Below are 24806 nucleotides of genomic sequence, written 5' to 3'. Positions count from 1 at the left end.
GAAAAACAAAACGATCGATCTGTCGCTTCTTCGTTGGATGAACTCGAACGATGGTTTTAGCTCGTGTTATTTCATTGCTGGTCATTCGTCGTAGGACAAGCCAAGGTCGATGCGAAACGATTTACGCTAGCAAGAAATATAGCTGAGACTTGCTAAGTGTTTCCAAACGGTAAGAAAATTCGACGTCTCCTCTTTATTTTTGTTCCTTTTTCTCTTTTCTTGCTTCTCTGCTTGATTTTATGTCAGAATAATATATTGCATATTCGAAAAATAAAGTCTTTTTATTTCTTCGTTTCTTTTTTCGTCGTTCCTCCTCAGACAGCGTCGTCGAAGAACGTAACGCGTTTAGAAATAGGAAGGAATATTTGTCGCGAAAAAGAAAATCATGTCACATTTCTTGTTCGAATAGAACATTGAAAGAACGTCACTGAAATGTCTCTAATAACAACTTCGAACCGGTTTCCGTATACGGTAGGAGTCGTCAGCCAAGATACAGGCCCACCTACGAGAAACCACGAAAGTGTCTCCTTCGTCTCTCTTTCTCCCTCTTTCAGCTTACCCTATATGAAAAAAAAAAGATACTTTCGACGAGAACCAAAGAAGAACTCGTTTCGAACGATATTCGATAACGATCGCGAGGGGATCGCCAAATTTTGCGAAGCTGACTTTTGTTATACACCTACATGCATACGTGTGTATATTTATATATATATATAATCTTTTTATACATAATTTTTTTCACGAAGTTTATCATGGTCCCGTAGCAAAAGCGAGCCACGATAGTAGCAGCTATGTGTGCGAGGTCGACGGAGTCGGTCAATCAGCAGATTGTAACGAGAGTCGTTAGCGTTAAAACGGCAAGCTGCGCAGATTCAACGTCACGTTGGCGACATAACGAACGAAGCTTCTAATATTTCATCAGACTACTTTTTTTCCGTCATAAGATAATACACGCTTAAGCATTTTTGTATGTTTTCGTACCGATTCATCGGAACTCGTCGTCAAGTTTTTATATAATATTATTACCGTTTAATGTCGATGCGCGATTTGAATATAAACGTGGGGGATCTATAGATCTTCGAGGAGAGATATTGGCGAAGAAGTATCGACGAAGACTCGTTCCTTCTTTTTTCTTGTCTCTCTCTCTCTTTTTTTTATTATTTTTTACGTATTTTATTTTATTTTATTTTATTTTTTTTATAGATACTCGTTTATTAAGCGCTTAGACAGAGAGATTTTTGCTATAAAAAGAGGAAAGGCATACCAAGCCGGTCGATTTTACGCTTGTACGAGCCCGTTACGTGATCGTGAACCCAAAAATATACCACAAGGAGTAGATACCTGGAGAAACAACACCATGCAAGCTCACGAATACCAAATATATCCGCGATAACGTAATTTATATAGCTAATATCCATTTTAATAACTCTTTATAATTACCGAGTGCGAAAGTCAAATCGATAAATTTGTGGTGTTCATATAAATATATATATATATATATGTATATACGTATATAAACATAATTTTGCAACACGTTTCCTCGATATATCGGTTCTATTTGAAAACAACGAAAGACGACGCAATAAGGAAAAGATTATGTGTTTCATTACAAAGACGATATATCGCAAGGCGATACTCGCCAATTGAATTCTCAATTTTCAAACGTAAACTCGTTGACGCAAGAGACACGTACATATATCGATGCACTCGCTCGCTCTCTTACGGGTCAAGAAAGAAATTTGCTTCGAAACTTTCACCAAGGCGTGTTACTCCTTGTAACGCTAATCGTCACGCGAAAAATTATATTATTCATATCGTTATTTTTTGAATAATGCTACCGGGGTGTCTTTTTAAAGATCGTAATAATTACGTGAAAACGTGTTATGTAAAAATCGAGCCGTTGAAAATATGCAAAGAAGATAGTAAATAAAAAAAAAAGGAAAGAAAATATCGCACACGTGTACATACATTGTATGCATATAAAGAATTCCTTCTTTCTTATTTCTTCCATGACCGTATACTTTGTTATTCATCGAATTAGCACTGTAGCGAACGCTCTCACTCGCTTCTGGCAAATCTACGACGTCGTTGCCTTCGTTAATCCTCTAATTACGATGTATGACTTCATACTTTACGAACGTTCACTAATTCAGTTACTACCTCCTTCTTTTCTTACACGTATAATTTTCTTATTCGAAATTCGTTTCGCTGGTCATAAATATTTTCGAAATTGGTATTTTCTCGACCCGAACCCTCGTTATTCCATCGGTACGAAAGAGAACAATTAGGCATAGAACATTATATCTGCTGCACGATGATTCACTTTTGTAGCAGGTAGAGTCGTTCGTTTTATATTTTATTTTGTTCGTAGTAAAAGGGCTTGTCGTAGAAAGTACCAAAATTCCCAAAGTTCGCTACAATCATATACATACACCGCAAAAACCATAAATACCTACGGGTTGTATCGACTGACTCTCAGGTAAAGGAAGAAACGTTTGGATGTTTTCAACGAGTCAGGGGACTACTAACAACGTAGTAAAGAGATAAACAAACAATAGCAAACGTAGAAGAGCGCGCGGTAAACATAGCGAAAAAGTGAAAAGAACGAGTCGGAATATTTATTGGGTATTCGAAAGAGCATTAGCCTTGTATTGCTTCTAACTCAACGAAAACAAAACTTTCGTTCGAGCTTCGGAACATTTGGCAAAAATAAAAGTATACGAGTTATATTTACGAGCATTTACAAAAATATCTTTTCGCTTTATGATTTATTACAAACTAGTTTTAAGAGGAGGAACAACTGTATATGAAGGAAAGGAAGATCTTTATCAGCATTTATTATTTCTGACAGTAACTTACTTGCTGACGAAGGGATCTCGAAATCGTCCTCTCTCGATCCTTTCGAGTCGCCATATTGTTGTATTTCTATCGGGACGTTTATGCTCCCCTAGAAATAGAAAGGAAATTTCTAAATAATTAAAATCGAATAATTAAATTCGTTCGTCTTCTTTCTTTTTTCTTTCTTTCTTACGTGTCGTTCATAAAATGAAATACGTCGATGTATTGTCGACGATTCGTAGATCGTACGGTACGTCGTCTACGCTCTCGTTGGGAAAAGATCAACAAAAATAATACGATGATAGTCGTGGGCGAAACGGTAAAAAAAGGAAGAAAAACGCGAGCGGTCGAAGAAACGTTTTTTTTTTTTTTTTTTTTACGGAAATATAATCGATCGTAAAAGCGAAGAAGAAGAAATGGTAAAAGACGCGAACGTCGTGCTGTACGGAACGGCGGCACGTGGATCTTGGTTTTTCAAGGTCGGACGCGAAACGACGCGCAAAATTTCGGTGTATCTCTGGGATCAGAAAAAAATAAATCGTAGAGAGAAAGAGATAGAATGAGGCAGGGGCAATCACGAAGGTCGCACGCGTGGCTATAGAGATTTCTTCGAAAAGTACTTATCGCTCCACGCGCCTTCTCTTTTGCCACGATATTGAATGTATACTCTCGCTCGCCACACGTGCATACATTGTGTACACATACGAATTTTTATTTCTATTTGGACTTGTTTTCTCTTCCTCTCCTCTCTCGCCCCCTTTCCTCGCTCCTTCTTTTCCGTTCTATTTGTAGAAGTTAACAGTTCGCACTCATCGAATTAATTACCGGCGTTGAAAGTTAATGAAATTATCGCATTCGAATTTTTCTCTCGATTTATATTATTGGAACTGTTGTTGCGAATGTAAATTATTTTTTTATCTTCTTTTTTCTTTCTCTCTCTCCCCCTTTTTTTTCTTTTCTTTGACGTTAACATTTGCGATGCTAACCAAATCGACAGCGACCACAAATCTCCATTTTATCCGATCGGTCGTATGGGAGTTCATTGGTGAATTGCGAATTATAGATACGTATGCACACGTCGATGTAATTTCGCTACGGAATAGCTAATTAATCATTTGCATTCGGAACACGACGATCTATCTATCTATTTATCTATCTATCTATCTATCTACCTATCTATCTATCAACCCATCTACTTATTTATCTATCTATCTGCTCGTACCGATCTAATACGAAATTAATACCGAAACGATAATGACGTCCACGTTTATTGACCTTCCCGTTTTATTTTTCCGCAGATGTATTTTAGTAGTAAATAAAATAGGAAGTTATCGTTCAATAATTCGCCGTAGATCGAACTCTTATCGTCGATGTAAACAATCGTGTTTTTAAAATGCGAATGGAACATTATCAATGAGGAAAATAGGCGGATGTAAAATCGCGTTATCCTATATTTGCAGATTATCGAGATAACTCGTCGAAAAGCTTTTTAGCGCGATCGTGATAACGGTAATAAACGGAGAAAAAGAGAAAGGTAAAGAAAGAAATGGAAAGAGAAAGATATCAAACGCGGCACTTTTACTCGTGGAAAGTCGGAATCGTGTTAGTAAGAAAACGTCTCTCGATCCAAACGAACGTCTTACAGCCGTCCTATTATTTACTTCTTCGATTATTTCTCGCTTAGCAGAGCGTTTAGAAACTTAGTTAACGAGCCGGATCATCGATGCGAGATCGATGCCTGCATCATCGGTACGAGAGTGGGACGACGTCTTTGTAAGAAGAAAAAACAACAGACACGTAGAATATATCGACGAGATATGACGCAAAATATACAATATTAATAATACCAACGATCTATCTCTATAGCAATCTACGTATATCAAATTTTATCGTACGTTTCGTTACGCGAGAGAAAATGTTATATTACGGGACGAATAAATGGATTAACATAATGGGCCGTTCGTTTCGTCAAATCGATTAAATTCGCTAAAGAAAGAGTAGAGGGAATTGATAAAGTTTGTATTTATACGTTGTGCATCATTTATCATTCAATTGGGAATAATAATTTTTCTCGTTCGGTTACGTTCTCCCTAATTATTATCGAGGAAATTTATTTTTAATGTAAAAAGTTATGCGTCGATCAAATGGTCTGGTAATGGAATTTCAAAAAAATTCTAAAACTCGAATTAATCGCTCTGACATGTCAATGCGTCTTACAAGCATCTATTTATCATCTTGTTACACATGACATATCGTTCAATGTCGAATCATTTAATTTATATAAACAAGCAGCTGCGTTTTAGCTTTTTTTTTTCCTTTTCTTTTCTTTCTTTCTTTTTTCTTTTTTTTTCTTTTTTCCTTTAAAGCGACAGGTATCATCGCGGAAGAAACAAACTAATTATACCTGCTGGTATTACACACAGGTATGATGTCATTAGGCAAAGACCGGGCGATCTCGTTCAGTGACTCATCGTCGGTCGGTCGAAAGCGTTTACAATATACGATAGTTAATTAACCTATAATAATGCGCGTAAAAATACACAAACGTAACTATCTCTTATCCATTAACGAGAATCCTAGCGAATCGAGTTAAAAATAAAAGTGACGACAAGTATTCGATAAGAACAATATTTTTACTAAACGAGTCAATACTCGTTTACAATTGAAAATTCCAAATAATTAAATTAGAAAGAAAAAGGAGAAAGAAGCAGAAGAAGACTCACAGGTTTCTCAGAGAAATTAAACGATAGATACGATTTACCACGCTATTGGACGAATCCAAAAATGGAAGGTCATTGACCACGGCGTTCTCTCGTCGTTCCAGAGAATATACTCACACACATTCTCTCTCTCTCTCTCTCTCTCCCTCTCGCAATATTATTTTCGGACTACGTTCCTAGTATAATTTGCAAATGCACGAGCTCTAGTCTAAGGTTTTAAGAAGATTCTATTAAGAGAAGATACTTTCCCCCTTGTTCCAAGACCTTCTCGAGAAGAGATCAAGCCTTTCTTTCCATTTTACTATTTTCACTAATAATAACAATTTGATCATACACACACGGACACACGTGCGGTACAGGAACACACATACACACAGAGAGAAAGAGAAAGAAACACGTGCACAAAATCGATCGGAAGTAACGTAATAAAAGAGTGTCTCATTAATAGGATGATTTGAGAAGGAGGACAAGGGACAGCTGATGATCGAAGAAAGGAGAAACGGTATGGAAAGAAAACAAGTTTGCTAGCAGGTAGAATCGCGAGCTTGAGAAAACAGGCTTTCTCCTTCTCTTTCTTTCTTTCCTTCGAGTAAACTTGGAAGTGTGTACGTAAAGCGAAAGAAAGAATGAAAGAAAGAAAAAGAAAGAGAAAGAGACAGAGGAAGAGAGAGAAAAAGAGAGAAAGAGAGACTAAGCGAATGACTCACGGAATCAGAATCAGCCGGAGAGAAAGGATTACTCGCGAGTTCACCCTCTAGCGTTTTACCAAGGAGCATTTACGCTCGAACGACTACAATGGAGGATCGCTACTATATTAGCAGATAAATCTACATTCGTGGCTGCCGCCTTCCGTGCGGTTTTAACGATCGTGTACACGACAAAACCACCAGCAGCTCCGCCGCCATCCTTCCTTTTCCTTTATACGTGGAACGTTCTTTCTCTTTCTTTCTCTCTCTCTCTCTCTCTCTCTCTCTCTCTCTCTCTCTCTTTCCGTCTCTCTTTCTGTCTTTCTTTCTTTCTTTCTTTCTCTTTCGTTCTCGAGGGCAACGAGTAACTCGTGCGAGAAAGAAAGAAAAAAAAAAGAAAGAAAACGAAAAAAATAAAAAAGGCAAGAATTACACGAGCGAAGGATATAACCGCCACGCCTGTTTGAGATTCTTCGGTAAACATTGTCCGTCGAGGAGAGTTATTCCTAGCTGGAAAGAATTACGAGAGGCGTTGCGATTTTTATAACGTCGATCGCATAACTTTCATTTCCTTCCTCGCTTATCTTTTATCCTATTCATTTCAATTCACTAATTTTAATTTATTCCTTTCAATCAACTCAATGGATCACGATAGCGTTATATAATAATAATGATAGTAATAGTACTAATAATAATAATAATAATAATAATAATTAAAGGAAAATATTAATTCGCTTGGATTTTACTTTCGCGAAAGTAGAAATATAGTGTAAATGTCTGCATTTCTGTATAATACGTATAAACCGTGCTTAGATAACTATATCGCACAAGAGTGTACTTAATAGATCTCTTAATGCATACTTTGCGTCTTAGAGCACTCATGTATGTGCGTTTAATGAACCGTACGATTCAACGGAGGAGCAGAAAGGTTCATGGGAGGAGAAGATTTATTTAATCGATGGGTCGAAAATTATGGGGAATAATAATAGATCGATTAGAAAGGCGTCGATTAACGATCGTATTTGCGATATATTAAACTATACAAAAATATAATGTATATACATAAATATAATTCTTTGTTTATAGAAATATCAAATCGATAAGAAATCAATATTATCAACGATTTCGAAACTTTTCTTCACAAAGATAATTCATTGTCCTCTCGGTACACTGACCTAATACGAATTGTGTAAGAATCAATGTATACACAGGTTTGTGTCAGAGGATTCGCTGAGCTGAAAGAGGGAAAAGAACGGCCACTCCGAAAAAGAGCCAATGAACTTGATTGACCTGAAAGAGAAAGAGAAAGAGAGAGAGAGAGAGAGAGAGAGAGAGAGAGAGAGAGAGAAGAGAGGTGCCTTCAAACGTTCCACGTTCTTCACGCTGTTTCTTCTTCTTCTTCTTCTTCTTTTACTTTTTTTATGTTACCGACTTACGCCGTTTGTCTCGACCTCCTTCGATCTTTGTGAACTTTCATTTTACGAGTTTAGACGCTTACTTATATTCTATGGCGCCTATCTTTCAAACCCAACCCAGACTTGAACGATCTTTTAAGAATACATTCGCAAAACGATCATAGGTTCTCTCTAATAGTCACGAATACAACTCTAACCTTTTTTCTTTCCTTTCCTTTCTCTCTCTCTCTCTCTCTCTCTCTCTCTCTCTCTCTCTCTCTCTCTCTCTATCTCTATCTCTATTTGTTATTGTATTTATCGTTAGAATTCAATCACAAGTGCATCGCAAGATCGCGTTATTGCTGTGAGTAGAAAACCTTGACTTTATTGCCCTGCTAGGCCAACAACGTGCCACCATCTCCTTTCCCTTTTTACTCCGCGCTTCGTTGCTCCGTTGATCAGTTGGTTTCTATACGCGAACGCGTATGCATACACATATGTATATATATATGTGCATGCATATATATATATATATATATATATATATATATATTCAGAACGATACAACTATTTTCATTATGTTCGTTGGTATACATACTTGAACAAGTTTGAGACGTAGTAAGAGAACTATTGGAATCTCTCTCTTTCTCTCTTTCTTTCCTTTTTTATTACTACTATTTCTTTTTTATTCGAAATAAAAATCGAAAAAATTCAAATAATATAATCGAGCCGAGTGAGACGAGTTTTAATATCCATCGTATTGAAAAACATCGATAAAACGATGGAACACCGATTGAAAAAAAAAAAGAATTGTTCGGGAATCACTTTCTATCGCCATATGCCGTGCGTTAAAGTGACATTAGAAAATAGTTGGGTATCGATGAAAGTCGGACGTGATCGGTTTCGATATTCGCCGTCTGTATTACGAACGATTAATTTTCCTTTCGTTTTTCTTTCTTTCTTTTTTATTTTCCATCTTCTTTTCTCCTTTTCCTTCTTATATATATACGTGAATGTATATCATGAACGATAATTACAAGATTCCTCTTTTGGTGTTAGAAATGGATGGGAGTCAGGCGATATTTGTTTTTTCTCGTGTGTTTGTAAACAACGACGTATCATGGATAGCGATTCTCGTTGAGAGCACGCGTCGACCCACGAGAAGGAAAAGAGAAGAAGAAGAAAAAGAAAAAAAGAAGAAAACAGGAAAAAAAAGAAGAGCGATTAGATACGCCGAAGAATGTCCTGCGTATATGAATACAGAGTTAGAGTTTTAAATCAGGCTTGCGTAACGCGATCGCGCTCAAGCAGAATCCGTTTACTCGTTCACCCAATAGACAAATATTTTTCTCGCAAGAACATACATAGATATCGATAAGATTAGAAAGAACACGTAGGAATCGTAACGTTGATTCCATCTTGCTCCGAAGTCTTTTCTTGTATATATTTATCTATGTACCTACAAGTACGCGCGTGTGTGTATGTATACGCCTAGTCATATATAAACGACGTGAAATTCTATCGTTTAAGCGTGCTATCCGACGATGACCGACCGCGTTGTGAATTTTAACGAGGCTCTTCTCCTCCTCCTCTTTCCTCCCTCCCTCTTCTTCACCGCCACCTCCACCTTCATCTCCATCTCCACCTCCGCATCCACTTCTTCCTCCTCTTCTTCTTCTTCTTTGCGGTCACGCTGGATAATGTCACGCAGAGCACGATCCTTCGACCGATACTTAAATATGCGACTCGCGAGTAAAACGATTTTTCTCAGACGAAAGTCGAGAATTGATATCTTATCTCGATGGTTTTTATTTTTTATTTCTTTTATTTTTCCTTTTTATTTCGAATTTCATTTTATTGTTTTTCTTTTTTCCTTATTTTCTTTTTTGGTTTTTTTTTATTTTTTTTATATATATATTTTTTTTTATCTTTAATATATTCACATTTTTTTTTTCATCGTAAGCTATTATAGAAAATAATTAGATACATCGATTATTCGCACTTTACAGTAAACAAATTTTAACGATCGAACGAGCATCGATAAATAGTTCGATGATACTATCAATAAATGCGTATACACGTATATGTACGTATAATCGAGAGATAAATCTTAGAAAGTTCAGGGTTCCTAGCTAGTCATTCCTTCTATTCTCACACAACTATATTTATAGGTATATAATATATATATATGTTATATATATATTATATATCTCTATATATACAGTGTCCCAACGAGAAGCGACCATTAGGATTGTTGTGAAATTTAATGATTTTTTTCTGCTATCTCGAGTAATAAAATCGTTGGTTCACTCTTTTTATCAAATTATTTGACCGGAAAGAGTCGTGCTTTGATTTATTAGAGAGCTGGATTTTTACCCGGTTATCGTAAAAATCATTAAAAATGACCTGAATATGACCGGAAAAAATGTTTCTTCAACACGATGGAACTCCTCCGTGCTATGCAGCCCCGATACGGCAATTTTTAAAGCAGTATTTTTCCGATCATTTACGTCCTTTCATTTTTTCTTCTATGGAGATATTTACTATCCAGAATAATTTGTCATCCAACCTCAGCTTCATTAGGAGAACTTCAGCGGCCCAGAAGAATGCCATCGGATTACATGGGATGTACTATAAAACCTTCGACGCGATACTCGGCAAAGATTTTATTATCGCGTGGAGAGATCGGCAATACACATTTTCGTTATTTCATGCTGTAAAAATTGTTTTCAAGCTGAAATTTCGAAACGCGTACATCTTGGAAATTATTGATTCAAATTAACAAGAAATATATTACGCTGTTATAAAGAGAATTAAAAGATCTTTCAAACGACAGGCCCTGCCGTAAAACGATCCCTGTTGCCATATAAGATTTATGAGAAGATTAGAAATCTCCAAAAGGTTAACCCAAAAATCAGATTGATCTGTCTCGGCATTGTTCGAAAATATTATCAAATTTCGTAATAATCCTGATGGACACTTTTCGTTGGGACACTCTGTATATATACGCACACATATATGTCTCGTGTACTCCTACAAAGTTTGATGAAACGCAGTTTGTAAACATACCACATTGTATGTGCGTTATTCGAGGACCGGAAGTTGCTCTAATCAAATTTATATTCTCGCTATCGTGTCTTCCTGCATTCTAAACGTGCCTCGAAAGAAGAAACATTTATCTCGACCTTCGTTAGGAACGAACATTCTATCTTTTTTTTTTTTTCATCCTCCTAAGCTGATTTCTAGCGATCGATTTAATCGATGTTAGGAAAATTCATTTGAGAATATTTAGAATTATAGAGAAAGTTTTATTAGAGATACTTACTTAGAAAGGATATTAAGATATATAAATATATTTTTAGAATGAAACGATTAGACGCGAACGTCAAATTTCGTTCTTTCGTCGATTAGATTAATAGATACATCGAGACGACTATCCTGCTCGTGTTTTGCGATGTTTTAAGCGTTATCTTAAGAGTGGCCTTTCGTGAGAGCAAAAAAAAAGTGAGACGGATGGAAAGAGATAGCGTCGCACTTTGTGATACGGATTGATAAATGTACTCGTTACGTCATAAACTTTTCGCGTAAAAGGCAATACATACATTGATTTCTAAGCTGAACTCAAGTTGCCTTGAAGGCGTCTATTAATAAAAGACCAAGTAGATAAATAAACATAGATATCGTCCAGTTGCAATAGCCTACGGTGAAAAATAATTAATTATATAAGGCCGATCGAACATTTGAATTTCATAGATTCGAGAACCTCTTTGTCGTAGAATAAATCAAGGTGACGTATTAATTATATGATTTTTCTTACGATTATAAACGATTCTTCGTGTTCTTTTTTTTTTTCTTTCTAATCGTTTTTTCTAACATTTTTCCTTTTTTACCAAGAAAGGAAACGTAAGAGAAAAATGAAAAAGAAAAAAGATTATAAAAATTTCACGCTCATCTCGTATAAAATCCAATTGAAATTTCCTTTTTTCATAATACTCATGTTAGAACGGTGTCATAACATTTACGTAAAAGTTCGTTGACATTCGGACTAAATAGAAGTAAGGAAAACATAAATTCTTAAGCGAACGAGGTAAGAGAGGGCAAGGGACGCGGGGTATATGTACGTAGGCGATTAAACAAATATCGGTATGAGTCAGGCACATAGTAAAGGAACATATTTGTTGCACACGGTAACATCGCGATATCGAGGCGTGTTTTAACAGGTACGTTTACTTTTATCGCGTCTCTCGTAAGACCTATGAGTCATCTTAAGTCACGCGAGGCATATCATCAATCTTTTTATTTTATTTTCTCTCTCTCTCTCTCTCTGTTCCTTTTTTTTCTTTCCTCCCCCCTATATCAATACTTAGTAGTTGATCCTTCGAGAAACGCGAAGAAGGAAAGACAAATCAGACTTTCTTTAACTTTTTTTCGTGTCTCAACATAATCCATATAGAATATTTTTTTTAACGAAAAAAAAACATTCTCGTAAATATCTATCCAATTATGTAAATATGTATATATATATGTATTTATGCATATATGTATAATGCATCGTCGTTCGAAGAGACAAAAGAAATAAATGAAAATGAATTCGACTCGAGATAGACGTTTTATAATGACTTACATAAATATCCGCAGACATTTGTCACTTTTGTCATTTATCGTTCCTTCCTTTCCACTTTCCCCTTGAATACGATTAATGTATGTATCTACATAAGTACAATAATATTATCATCCATCGACTAAGCGAGTACTATATTCTCTCTTACGCGAATGGACTTTTTTTAATCAAACGAAGTCGTAAGAATTACAACGAGAAAATGTTATGAGCACGGTTTATTGTGGCAAGAGAGGCCTAGCTCGAGCGAGTATTTATAACGATACTTTAAACGGGAATCGTGCCAAGAGTATAACGGCGATTTATATCCGCCATCTTTAGCAACAAGGGGGAGAGAGAGAGAGAGAGAGAGATCACGACTGCGTCCACTTTTGTTTCGTTGTTCAATCGTACGATGACATTATGCATAAACACATACACACGCATAACATAAACTATCCAACTATAAAATTTATCGAAGACATTTTTCTATTTCTTATACGTAGAAAATACTCGATCGACGTATATATATATTTTTTTTTTCAACGAATTCCTCGGAAATTTACTATTAATAATAATAATAATAATAATAAAATGGGAGAGAGAAAAGGAGAGAAGAACACGTACGATTTCGAGTCGTGCCAATTTTACAAATAATTCTGACGTTACTAACGCAAACGATGTTTTCGTCCGTCTACTTTGTTTCGTACATAAGTAAGTAAGTAAGTAAGTACTACGTACGTAATGTTTCGTACGAGTTACTATTCCGTATTGGTTTCGCAAATTTCTTGATCTTTTTCTTTCTTGTTTCTTTTCTTTTGCTTTTTCTATTTTTTCTTCACCTTTCGATTCAAATCACTCTCGTGCTTGGACGTTTAAGAAACAGAGAAATATCGAAACACGGTATTAGAAACTCGACCGTAACCGTTAGAACACGCATCGGTAATATTTTCAACGTGATTTGCATTGCTAAAACGTTGACACGGCACAGACCTTTTTGGTCTCATCATCCTGTTTGTTTATCGACACACAATGTAAACAATCGAATATGCGGTCGACTTCATCCTCGTATTTTCGATTAGCTTCTTCCTCTTCCTAACATTTACACGTGTCGATGTGTATCGAAATAGAATAAATTACTATGGTGGTGCTATGTAATCGTATGTGAACGATTAAACGTATGTGAACAACGTACCGTTATTAATAATAGTCATAATAATAATGAAGACGACGACGACGATGATGATAATCTCGATACTTTTTTCTTTTTTCTTTTTATTTGCAAAATATTACGTTCGACTCCGAACGACGATATTGTCAAAGTTTATTTTAGAATAGATCGATCTATCGTATTAAACAAAATCAAAAAAAGAAAAGAACGATCGAGAAAAGTCAGTTCTATGTTTTCGAATAAAATGAATATTAAAAAACATATGAGAGATGGTAATAATTAGCTTTGCGCGTGTGTTTACGAAGTATCAAAGTATGTACATATGCCATGTGTTAACTGGCATATGCGTCTTTGCACTAAACAGTATCATGAAACGATGAAGGAAGATAGATAGAGAGAGAGAGGGAGGGGGGGGGGGGGAGAAGAGAGAGAGAGAGAAAAGAAAGATCAATTAAAATATTTATATTCCACGCAAGAAAGACTTCGTGGAATTTCTGATGGCGATAGCAATATAAAAGATATTTCAATTCAATATCTCTTTAATTAAGAGTGTATGTACACACGTAATATAATTTTAACGAAGATCAAATAAAAAGTAAAAGGAACGCAGAGAGAAAGAGAGGAGACGAACAAATGTTCGAAAGTAAAGAAAAGTTGCATAAGACGACACCTAATCTCATTAAGAATAGCAAATCCTTAGTGTCTGACGAAAGGGCAAGCCAAGTCCGAAAAATTCGAAGGATGATGCACTCCGCTTGATAATCCTCGCAAGTTGAAGGTCATGACGTAATAGAGAAACTCCATTGAGAGGTTTCGAATCCAGTAACCAACCTATAATCACGTAAGCTACTTTAACCGGAAGCAGACGTGTACGAAGAGTGATCCGTCGACCTTCTCCTTCCTCTTCTATCGTCTTTATTTCGTAAACTTTTAATTTTACTAATTCTTTCATCGCCAAGAGCAAAGTTACGTCAGAACGATTCCGCGGTTTGTTTTCATTATCTTTTGCTAACGTGGAAGTCTTACAAACGTACCGTGACATATGTATCTTACATACACTAATATCGCGCAATCGTTCGCGTGTATCATTTAATATTAATAATATTTAATAGGTCTCGCATTAATTAAGAGCTTTATATACGTGTGCATATAGGTATGTACATTTCATTTGATTCGATTTGATAAGATTCTTAAAAGATATAATAATTTGTTATTACGATAATTAATCGTTATTGAACATAATTCAGAACGATTTTCTTTCGAGTCATTTAACGGCCACTCGTTGTTATTATCGATCCAAGTCCTTGTTCATCCAAGTTTATGAAAAACGGCGCGTGCGAAGGATAAACCAGAAACCGGAAAAATATTTACGATCGACTTTTCGCGCGCGCGCGCGTGTGTGTGTGTGTGTATATATATACATTATATACTATATATATAAATAAATATATATATATATATATATGCACATATGTACGAGCAAGGAAGCATGTAAACGAGGAAGCGTTCAAACGTATTCACGATATACTTATCTACATACTACACCCACTAAACCTGCTGACTCGTCAACGATGAGCACATCATTAAGTGACTTCTCTTCCGAGGATATAAATGTATGTACATATGTACATACATATATATATATATGTAAACACAGACATATAAAATTATATATCGAATAGATTTCACCGAAAAGGTTATTGGCCCAATGATGAACGAGTTTATATGATCGAACTACTACTACGCTCGTCTCGTAAAATATATCAAAAAAAGGATAAAAACACGTTGCGATATTTATGTAAATCTTACGATAATTCCGAGTCCTCTCTTTTTCCTTCCCCTTTCCTTCCTCTCTCTTTCTCTCTCTCTATCTTTCTCTTTGCAGGATAAGAGCTTCCATATCTTTCTTATACCGGATAAAAAAAATATATCGGAATATTACGGTGAGAACGATCTCGGCAAAAGGAAATAAATCAGTCGACTTACATAACTACGTATTTCTTGGAATGATATTCGGCAAAAGAAGGTAAAAAGGAAACAAAGCGTGCGACAGAGAGAGAGAGAGAGAAGAAAACTTGTTTACATCGTAGCCGGCAACACGTGACTTCTCGTTCGACGCGTTGATTGGTGCATAGGGGAGAACGGAGAGAGAGAGAGAGAGAGAAGGATATATAGAGGGAAAAAGAGAAAAAGAAAGAGAGAGAGAGAGAGGGAAAGATGGATAGAAAGAGAAAAAGTAGGAGGCACGCAAGAAGACAACGTCGTGTTGATCACACGTTCGTATTCTTTCTCACAATTCATACAAACTTAAATTCATTACATAGAAGGTAACCCGTCTTTCGATTTTCTTCGACCTTCAAAATAATTACACAGGGTGACTCCGAAGTAGAAATTGGAACAACGATATTAATTATTAAGAAAGGCTCTTAAAAAGGGAAACCGAACGTGACAATCTTTATCTCTTTCTTTTTGTTACTTTTCTCTTCTTATTTATGTGTAAATAATGTTGCGAATAATAAATGCGTTGCGTTGTATCTAATACGAAGATATTATTATCCGTAGAACGTTTACGTTAGGAAGATAGAAGTTAAAGTTAACGACCTTGTACCTTAATCGGCTCGGAGTTAATTCTGACGTTAAATGGAATATCACGTTCGTGGAATTCAAGATAGACTTCTTGCATATATCGACAATAATTTTCACGACCTTACACAAGCTTAACGTTATTTCTTCGGATCGTTACAACGTATAAACTAGTGTCGCTAGTTCGCCATCGTATCGTACGTAACGTCGAATCTAACCAATCGTAAGAGAGCGCGGGAAAAGGATAAGTAAGCGTAACTCGTTTGAATCGAGGAATAGATTCATCGAGCTATAAGAGAAAGAGAGAGAGAGAGAGAGAGATAGAGAAAGATAGAAAGAGAAAAAGAGATATGTCTTTCGACGAAAATAAATATCTACGCGTGCATTATCCTATTCGTATTATTCGTAGAATAATAATAGTAATGATATCTCTCGCGTCTTCAATCTCTCCCAGAGAGACTCTTCCGCGTTATACTTAAAACATTCTCGACCTCGTCGTTTGGCTCCGATGCTCGTTTTGTTATCCGGGGGTTTCTTCAAATATAACTTGCGTTTATGCGTCTACGTATATACAGACGTTTTTTCGTCCAGAAAATGTCAGTGGAAAAAAAAGAAAGATGAAGAAAAAGAAGATAAATAAATAAATACAAAAAAAAAAACAAAACAGAGGAATAACGAGAAGAAAGAAAGTACAAAAAATAGAAGTAGAAATAGAAGTAGTAGAACAAGAAGAAGAAGAAGAAGAAGAAGAAGAAGAAGAAGAAGAAGAAGAAGAAGAAGAAGAAGAAGAAGAAGAATGCAACCATACTTCGTAGAAGATTGAAAGCATTTTGGAAGGTGGCGTACGTGCAAGCCGAGCTTCGAGCGTGATACAGCCCTGACCCACTTTCGTGTCTTCGACCGGCTCAAGTACTTACTCCGTTCGCTTCGAATCTTCGATCTCTTCGGACCCTTTCGTTCCACGCACGTGGATGCACGTATATTCGAAGAGTGAACATGTACGGATAAACTGAGAAAGTTTAATCCTTACGAGTTTCATCCTCTATATCGAATGACCTTCCGTAAGGAAATACTTTTTCTTCAAAAATCAATGGGAACGATAAACGTTAGGGAGAGTCGACACGTGTCTGTAATATCGAACGCGTGTAAAGTTTTACGATTAGTCCGACCTTCTGTTCTTTCTCCAATTACCTTTGTCTTTATTCACAAACAAGAAGAATTAATCTTCGCTCGTGTTCACGCTAGAACGGTATTAATTTATTTTAAACTTCGATACGCTCGTATACAGAACGATTCTCCAACGAATTAGATATATAGAGAATAATACAAAAGAGTAATTAAGAAGAGATATATCAAATTTAATCATACTCGCTGAGGATTTATTCCTTGTGTCAGTGTTTTCATGTTTTCAGTAATCATTTGTAACTTGTATGGTAATAATTATACCAATGAGTCGTATATCTTCGTATGAAGATATATTAAATATGAAAACCACGAGAAGGTGGATAGAGAATGATAATCGATCGTTCAGTAGTACCACGATTACACGATAGACGATTTTGAAGTGAGCGCGCGAATCCGTTCTCCTGGAATATGCAGCCAACAAAAAAAACAAATGTTTTACCTTCCGAGATTCCGCCATGCTACCGCCAAACAAATCACACAACTCGTTTCGTCGTACGCTTTCCGAACGACGCTCGAATTGACACACTTCTTTGACTTTATATGTGCCACTCAATCGCGTACACCATAGAAATAACGTAATCCATCGATTACTTAGATAATCCGTCTCAAATCTTTTATTTTTCGGTGTGCTACGCAGTTACACGCGTCCGGCATTTTTCGTCATACCGGCGAAATGCGTCGCGTGGCGGGAAGCGCGACGCCCTATCGACTTTCGATATATCGTTTACAATCGCGCTCTCTCTCTCTCTTTCTCTGTCTTTCTCTCTTTCTCTCTTTCTCTGTATTTCTCTGTTTCCATCTGTCGACCGAAGTATCCATAACCTGCTTTTCGAACGAGTCGAAGGCGTAGTTTATAATTAATAATTTCGTTAAATTGAAGTTAACCTAATTGTTTAATTATGTCTTTTTCTGTAAAACTGTTAATACGAAATTCGAGTCATAAATGTTCGTCGAATAAAATCCTCCAGTGAAAAGATAATATAATGCTTAAAGAGGTTTAATAGGTTATGAAATAGGTTATGAATTGTTTTGAGTTTCGAAAATGAGAAATAAAAGTACAGTTTAATGGTTATATTTATCGTGTAATTATTTAACATTATAATAACAGTACGAATTTCTGGTGATAATTATATCCTTTTAATACGTTATACGTTTTACTTCATAAATTATCGGAGATATTTGTATATAATATTTGAAACATGTTGTCGATTAAAGTAACGCTATATACGAAGCTATGGACGAAATTTAACAAAAATAATGATATTTATGGTTTTTTGCGATTACGTTCTACGAAATATCCTCTCATTCAAAAATCACAATATTCGACAAAGAAAAATTTTGATGAAAATGTTATCTACAAAATTGATCCAAAAGTTGAATCTTTAAGAGATAAAATATTGTATAGCGAATATTTGTTTTATGAAAAGATTAAATTGGGATATTTAAAGCGTTTAAAACTAAAACAGAAGTTGGAACAGATACAAGAGAGAAAACGAGTAATGCAACAAGTAAATGAGCCCGCATTTAGTGTTATATTGAACCATATTGGTAATAATAATTGTACAGACTTTAAATCTATAAATGAAACAGAAACACTTTCCGATCCAAGTGATAAAAAATCATCTAAGATTATACATATGCCTTACGCATTTACTGATAGTTTTAAAATTGTGGATATGCCTGTTGAGAGTATTCCTAAAGACAAGAATGATGAATCGTCGCTTAATGAAATGTATAAGACCTTGTATGAAAAATATTTAGAAACCACAAATTCAATACAGGGTAAAGAAAAACCAAGTTTTATAGAGTACGAAGAAACCTATCGTGAACAGGAATTAAAAAACTTACAGAATGTTGCGAGTAAGTGGATGGATGATTATGAACAATACAATGATATGCAAGAAAATCCAAGTGATTGGCTTTATGGTTCACCTAATCAAAACATCGAAATTAGTAGTATTCCATGTGGTGGTTGTGGAGCTTTATTACATTGTAAAGATCACGCGCTTCCTGGTTATTTACCCTCAGAATTATTCTTAGGTGTAACCAATGACGAACTAAAAAGCATGATTTGTCAAAGATGTCACTTTTTAAAACATTATAATACAGCTTTAGATGTAAAAGTATCTTCAGAAGATTATCCAGAACTGTTAAAAGTTATAAAAACAAAAAAATGTGCAGTTATTTTAATGATAGATTTAACAGATTTTCCATGTAGTATATGGCCAAATATTGGTAGTATCTTGCACCCTTATACACCAGTATTTGTAGTTGGAAATAAAATTGATTTGTTGCCTAAGGATTCGTCAACATTCGAAAGTCATGTTAAAGAGTGTATATCAAAGGCCATAGAAGATGCAGGGATAGGGGAAAAAAATATTAAACATATATCCTTAATTTCTGCTAAGACTGGATATGGAGTAGAACAGTTTATAAATAAATTACATAAACTATGGGGATATAAAGGTATATAAAAATTTATGCTATGTAAACTTAAAAAGATACACTTGCTTTTTCTTATTAGATTGCATCTTAATATTGCAGGAGATGTATTTTTAATTGGATGCACAAACGTAGGTAAATCTTCGTTATTTAATGATCTCTTACAATCTGATTATTGTAAAGTGCAAGCTGTTGATCTCGTACAACGTGCGACGATATCTCCATGGCCAGGAACAACTTTGAATTTGTTAAAATTTCCTATTTTGAATCCTTCTAAGTGGAGACTTTATTGGAGAACATTGAGGTTACAAGCTGAGACAAAAAACGAGCATGCAAGACAATTCGTACAAAATTATCAATTAAGATTATCGCGTAATATAGAACACGCTACACTACAAGGTACATTAAGGATGTCTTATGTTGTTCACTTAAAATTTATTAAATTCAGTTCTTTTTTGTATCTTGCAACATTATTAATATTATCTAGGAGCTATTGGTAAGACCTTTACATCACACAAGACCAGTAATTCAAAGAATTTCGATGTCTTTTCTTCAAGTTCTGAATCTAATAAAAATAAGTTTGGATTGGATGAAACAAGTCCTGAATATATAAATAGCCATTGGTGTTATGATACACCTGGAACTATTCAACCGGATCAAATAATAGATTTATTAACAATTGAGGAAATAATAAAAACATTGCCAAATAAAATAATTTCACCTAGAACATTTGTTTTACAACCAGAAGAAACAATATTTATAGGAGGTTTGGGAAGGTTGGACTATTTAGAAGGGAACAAATTTATTAGGTACTTTATTTATATACCAGGTTTAAATTGCATCCATATATTATTTCTATAATTACAAATTTTTACAGATGTACAATTTTTGCAAGCGACGAATTACCTATCACAATGTGCCGTGTCATTGATGCAGATTATTTATATAAAGAATTATTACACACAGAAGCTTTGGTTGTGCCTATAAATAATCCGCAGAGATTGAAAGTATGGCCTCTCTTACAGTCAAAACAGTTTGAAATAACAGGTGTCAGTAAAATAGAGTCTGCAGCAGATATTGTTTTATCAAATGCAGGTAATTCTATGTATACAATATGAACGATTAAGTAAATGAAAAATATTATAATATTAATTTAATGAATTAAAATATTACAAATTACTTGAAAATCATAAAATATTAAAATATATTTCTATAGGTTGGATAGCAATCACTGCCAAAGAAAATGAAAAAGTTAAGTTACAAGGTTGGACTCCATGTGCGCGAGGTATTCATTTAAGAATACCAGCTCTCTTGAAAAAATCTGTTACTCATCGTGGTGCAAGGGTAGCAGGTACACCAGCTTATAAAAAAGGAAGACAAGTTTATATAAAGGAATAAATTTGAAATTAGTGTTTTTTGAAACTTACTCTGTAAATATGTATATAGTACATTGAAGAATGTAACATGAAAAATTAATACTGTAATATAATACCACAATACATGATATTGTGGTCTTCTAGTTATAAAATTCTGCTTGTACTAATATTTATTTTTTAAGAAAAACAAATATTTCAATAACACAGGTCCAATTTTTATCACGACATCATAATATAAAATGCATGATAGATGCATGTCAATTCTTTATGGATCAATTTCTTCAGCATGCATTCTTGCTTGTTCATACATTCTCTTATAAAATTTTTCCATATTTTTGTAAAAATCTTTCAATTGATTTTGTTCGCATTTATGATAGGTTTCATTTACGTTATCTACCGTTTTTACTTTCGATCCTAACCTGCAAAATAAATTATGTATATGATATTTTTTTTATTAGTAATAATTATCTTACAATCATTTATTAGTAATAATTATCTTACATCGATACTGTTGGTTCTTCTTGTGCTGTATGTACATTGTTTGGAGATTGGATAATATTGTCATTTTGATCATTAGAAAACTGATAAATACATTTAGAGAAATGATGGTCTTTTAACAAATCCTTTTTACAATAAATATTATAACTTTGCGCAGTATTAGTTGGATCATTTTGATTAGAAAAGTAATATTTATATTTTAAACAAACGGGACATTTGTCATAAGTATGTAAATCATTATATGAAGCTAAGGGTTTAGATTTTTTTTCTGAATAACATGGTTCACAATCACAAATAAATCTTTTTCCTGCACAACAATATTGATCATTGGGACATTGTATTCTTTTAATAGGATATGTATATGAGTTTAACTTATTATTTGATTTTTGTTGGGATCTGTAAAAATAGAATAAAATAATTGATTAATATAACTATATTTGTCCTATATTTCTACTTTTTATATGCTATACATACAATTGATAATTTTGATCTTTAATTATTTCTTGACTATGACAAACTCTTTTTTGTCTGATAATACCCTTGACTGGTCGTTTTTTGCTGATCCATGATACATTCTGCAAAGTATTCTTTTTACAGGAATTATGATCGATGTAATTTAAAATTAATAACAACCTAGTACCTTTGAGTTTATTGTTTTTGGATTAATAATATGTATCCCTGACGTCTTAATATTATTTATGTCTATAATTCCTTCTATAATTGTTTTTGTAGACACTTCAATTTTAGGTGCTATTATACCCTGCACATATATATATTTTATTGCATTGATGAATTAAGTATGAATATATATAAAAAAATTTGTTAATCTTACAGGAAAATATTTAGTAGATTCCATAAGTAAATCTATATCTACACAAGCTAATTGGTCTTTGAGACATGATGTAGGGTATAATAAATCAACTAAATTTGTTTCAAATGTAGCTAAAATGACTTCTCTACCAGACGGTGTAACCCATTGTACTAATTCTGCAAAAAAGAATTCTTGTTCCAGGCTATGTTGTAATTCTGTTAAAGAAATTACATGAAAAAACATTTTTTCAAATGTAAATTTTTCATGAAATAATAATGGAAAAACTGGTGTAATTCTATGAGACACTCTATTAGAATTCAGAGTATTAATTTTTAAAGATATTTTTCCATTTGGACATAACCAGACACCGGGACAAGTTACCTATAAAAAATCACTAATTTTATAATCCATTTTATTTGAAAAAAAAAATAAGCTTTACTTTGAAAAATTGGTGACAATAATTATATACATACAGCGCGAAGATCAAGCTGTATTTTAACAAAAAAACCTCTTCCTGTCATGTTCATTGACAACTATTTCACTAGCACAAGTAATTCCATTGTATTGAGCAGGAAGAGTTTTTGTTTTTATTTTTCTATCACCATTGGTACTATCACCACGCTTAATTAATTTTTTTAATTATTTAATAAATTATATCAACAAAATATTCTCTTAGACATTTTTATTAAGTAAGGCACTTATCAATTCTTTAGAAATTGCCATATTGTCAGATGAACACTGGTATATTCTAGTATACATGTTGCCAGGAAACAGTAACACAACATTAGTATTGAATTTGACATAGTTGTAAAATTTATATCAAGATAAGATTTATATGAATAGGATTTAACATGAGTTAATCACATATATACGAATATACGAATTAATAACGTTCTTATAAACGAAGATATAAAATTTTATCTTTAGATTTTATGGATATATATGTGTATATATATATATATGTATATGTATATATATATATTTTATGTGCATAAAAGTATCATGTTTTAAATGGGACACCAGTAAATCTCTCTACTGGTAGACCTTTTTGAAGATGTCGTTGATATAACTCTTTCTTAATAAAATCACACTCTTTTTTAGCAAAATATAATCTTGGATCAACTGATCTTGGTATCAATGGTTTTGTAAACCATCCATATCTAGAATCATTTCAAACAATTAAAAAATTTTTATTTGTAGTATGTAATCTTTTATAATTAACGTTGATAATTTACTCCATATTAACTGAAGGAGGTCTAAATTTATAAATATCTTTTGGTTTCAAAACTGTACGTTTCTCAATAAAATTAATATATTCTTCTGGAATGTCAAGTAAAGAAATAGCGTCATGACGTGCATAGAATTTTCCAGTCAAAGATTTTATTTGAGTTGTAAGAACGTATTTTTCTTGTAGCTTCAATGTACGACTTTCTTTTTCATATCGTTCGATATAGAAACGTAATTTAATAGGATCCATAGAAAGGATCTTTTCATAAAAACAGATATGAGTAGCTTAACAGGTTCAATCATTTATCAATCATTAATGAAGTTGCTCAAATGTGGAAAAGAAAAATATAGTCATTCAATTATTAATATTTATTTAAAATGTGTATATCAATAGAAAACACATACATAACAAGCGGAAGACTATGGTTGATCAGTCAGAGGCTTCTATACAAACATCAACTTTCTTCACACCTTGATTGATCTAACCAGCAATCATCTTTTCGAATATAAGGCAACATTGCTACAAGGAATCAAAACCCTATTTAGTTTCTCATACTTTCAAACAGCATTTTTACATATATCATTATTATTATTTTTTTTTTCTTTAACAAAAATTATTACTTTATGATTAACAACAACAGATTTTTTGTATAAATTATAAGATCGTTCATAAACGTTTCTGAACATGTCTAATAGAACTATTTGACATAAGAAAAGAGCTCATAGAAATAAATGAGCCTCGTTCGATATTTTTATTCCGATACTGTTACAACAACTTAATATAACTTTTTATATTTTTTGCTCGAACGTACGATCAACGACTGCCAATATCACTTTTATAGTTCTATAAATATTTAAGTCCAAATAATATTATGTATATTATTAGATTTGATACAGTTGATGTTACAAAAAAAAAAAAACGAACTCTTGAATGTGAATGTTATATACAATGCCGCACTTACATAACTTACAATATCCTTCATAAAACGATATCATTATATTTGGGAAACACAATGCTATATGTATGCTATACAGTACAATTGTATTGATAAACTATATGCTGGAATTTTCTTAACAAGAACGCAGTTGTATGCTATGCTAATTCTATTTGCATTTTGACATCGTGTTATTAATCACATCATCGATTTTTTGTTGCAAAAAAGAAGGAGAAATTGATCATTCTATAAAGATATTTTGTTAGTGTGCCTTAACATTTTTTTTTGATAAATATAAGCATTAAATATATAGATTGTATACATATAGCTTTTTGTTTAAAGC

General features: G+C 33.8%; 4 protein-coding genes across 8 annotated transcripts in view; 1 reads left to right on the top strand and 3 right to left on the bottom strand.

Annotated features, from left to right (window-relative positions):
* Positions 1-17646, bottom strand: part of LOC127065474 (MAP kinase-interacting serine/threonine-protein kinase 1-like) — a 31330-nt gene extending 13684 nt beyond the window's left edge. The window contains exons 1-2 of one of the 4 annotated variants that reach the window (XM_050997868.1): positions 17614-17646; positions 2860-2947 (exon numbers count right to left, since the gene is read on the bottom strand). In XM_050997868.1, the coding sequence (XP_050853825.1) occupies positions 2860-2947; positions 17614-17631 (106 nt within the window). In that variant the 5' untranslated portion in view covers positions 17632-17646. Of the gene's footprint in view, positions 1-2859; positions 2948-6265; positions 6350-12262; positions 12296-16906; positions 17003-17613 lie in introns of those variants that run through there. The other 3 variants (XM_050997866.1, XM_050997869.1, XM_050997867.1) reach the window with 3 other exon arrangements.
* Positions 17647-17864: 218 nt separating this feature from the next.
* Positions 17865-21194, top strand: LOC127065468 (nitric oxide-associated protein 1). Its single transcript, XM_050997844.1, has 5 exons — positions 17865-19640; positions 19719-20015; positions 20104-20425; positions 20494-20711; positions 20833-21194. Exons 1-5 carry the CDS (start codon positions 18374-18376, stop codon positions 21012-21014), a joined length of 2286 nt encoding a protein of 761 aa, XP_050853801.1. The 5' UTR covers positions 17865-18373; the 3' UTR covers positions 21015-21194.
* Positions 20492-23151, bottom strand: LOC127065486 (spermatogenesis-associated protein 6). Of its 2 annotated transcripts, none has more exons than XM_050997906.1 (7): positions 22775-23151; positions 22323-22682; positions 22131-22250; positions 21965-22077; positions 21494-21886; positions 21044-21411; positions 20492-20976 (listed from the first exon to the last, which is right to left on the bottom strand). In XM_050997906.1, exons 1-6 carry the CDS (start codon positions 22826-22828, stop codon positions 21258-21260), a joined length of 1194 nt encoding a protein of 397 aa, XP_050853863.1. In that variant the 5' UTR covers positions 22829-23151; the 3' UTR covers positions 20492-20976; positions 21044-21257. The 2 variants fall into 2 exon arrangements, with proteins under 2 accessions (XP_050853863.1, XP_050853864.1); XM_050997907.1 differs by having other exon boundaries at positions 21965-22065.
* Positions 23152-23198: 47 nt separating this feature from the next.
* LOC127065511 (uncharacterized) lies at positions 23199-24804 on the bottom strand. Its single transcript, XM_050997955.1, has 2 exons — positions 23537-24804; positions 23199-23461 (listed from the first exon to the last, which is right to left on the bottom strand). The coding sequence occupies exons 1-2, from the start codon at positions 23776-23778 to the stop codon at positions 23302-23304; spliced, it is 402 nt and encodes a 133-aa protein (XP_050853912.1). The 5' UTR covers positions 23779-24804; the 3' UTR covers positions 23199-23301.
* Positions 24805-24806: the final 2 nt, after the last annotated feature.

Source organism: Vespula vulgaris, chromosome 8 (genome assembly GCF_905475345.1).
Source record: "Vespula vulgaris chromosome 8, iyVesVulg1.1, whole genome shotgun sequence".
NCBI classification, from domain to species: Eukaryota; Metazoa; Arthropoda; class Insecta; order Hymenoptera; family Vespidae; genus Vespula; species Vespula vulgaris.
The sequence above is the reverse complement of the archived record's forward strand: the minus strand, read 5'-3'. Positions and strand labels throughout refer to the sequence as shown.

What these genes read in the sequence shown, in the direction of transcription:
- LOC127065468 (XM_050997844.1), top strand. Translation starts at nt 18,374, where the DNA reads ATGTTGTCGATTAAAGTAACGCTATATACGAAGCTATGGACGAAATTT. An exon ending in TAAACTATGGGGATATAAAG is followed by an intron (nt 19,641 to 19,718) that starts GTATATAAAAAT and finishes TTAATATTGCAG; the next exon opens with GAGATGTATTTTTAATTGGA. An exon ending in AGAACACGCTACACTACAAG is followed by an intron (nt 20,016 to 20,103) that starts GTACATTAAGGA and finishes AATATTATCTAG; the next exon opens with GAGCTATTGGTAAGACCTTT.
- LOC127065486 (XM_050997906.1), bottom strand. Translation starts at nt 22,828, where the DNA reads ATGAACATGACAGGAAGAGGTTTTTTTGTTAAAATACAGCTTGATCTT. An exon ending in CAAAAACAATAAACTCAAAG is followed by an intron (nt 22,078 to 22,130) that starts GTACTAGGTTGT and finishes TCCTGTAAAAAG; the next exon opens with AATACTTTGCAGAATGTATC. An exon ending in AAAGATCAAAATTATCAATT is followed by an intron (nt 21,887 to 21,964) that starts GTATGTATAGCA and finishes CTATTTTTACAG; the next exon opens with ATCCCAACAAAAATCAAATA.
- LOC127065511 (XM_050997955.1), bottom strand. Translation starts at nt 23,778, where the DNA reads ATGGATCCTATTAAATTACGTTTCTATATCGAACGATATGAAAAAGAA. An exon ending in CCTCCTTCAGTTAATATGGA is followed by an intron (nt 23,462 to 23,536) that starts GTAAATTATCAA and finishes AAATGATTCTAG; the next exon opens with ATATGGATGGTTTACAAAAC.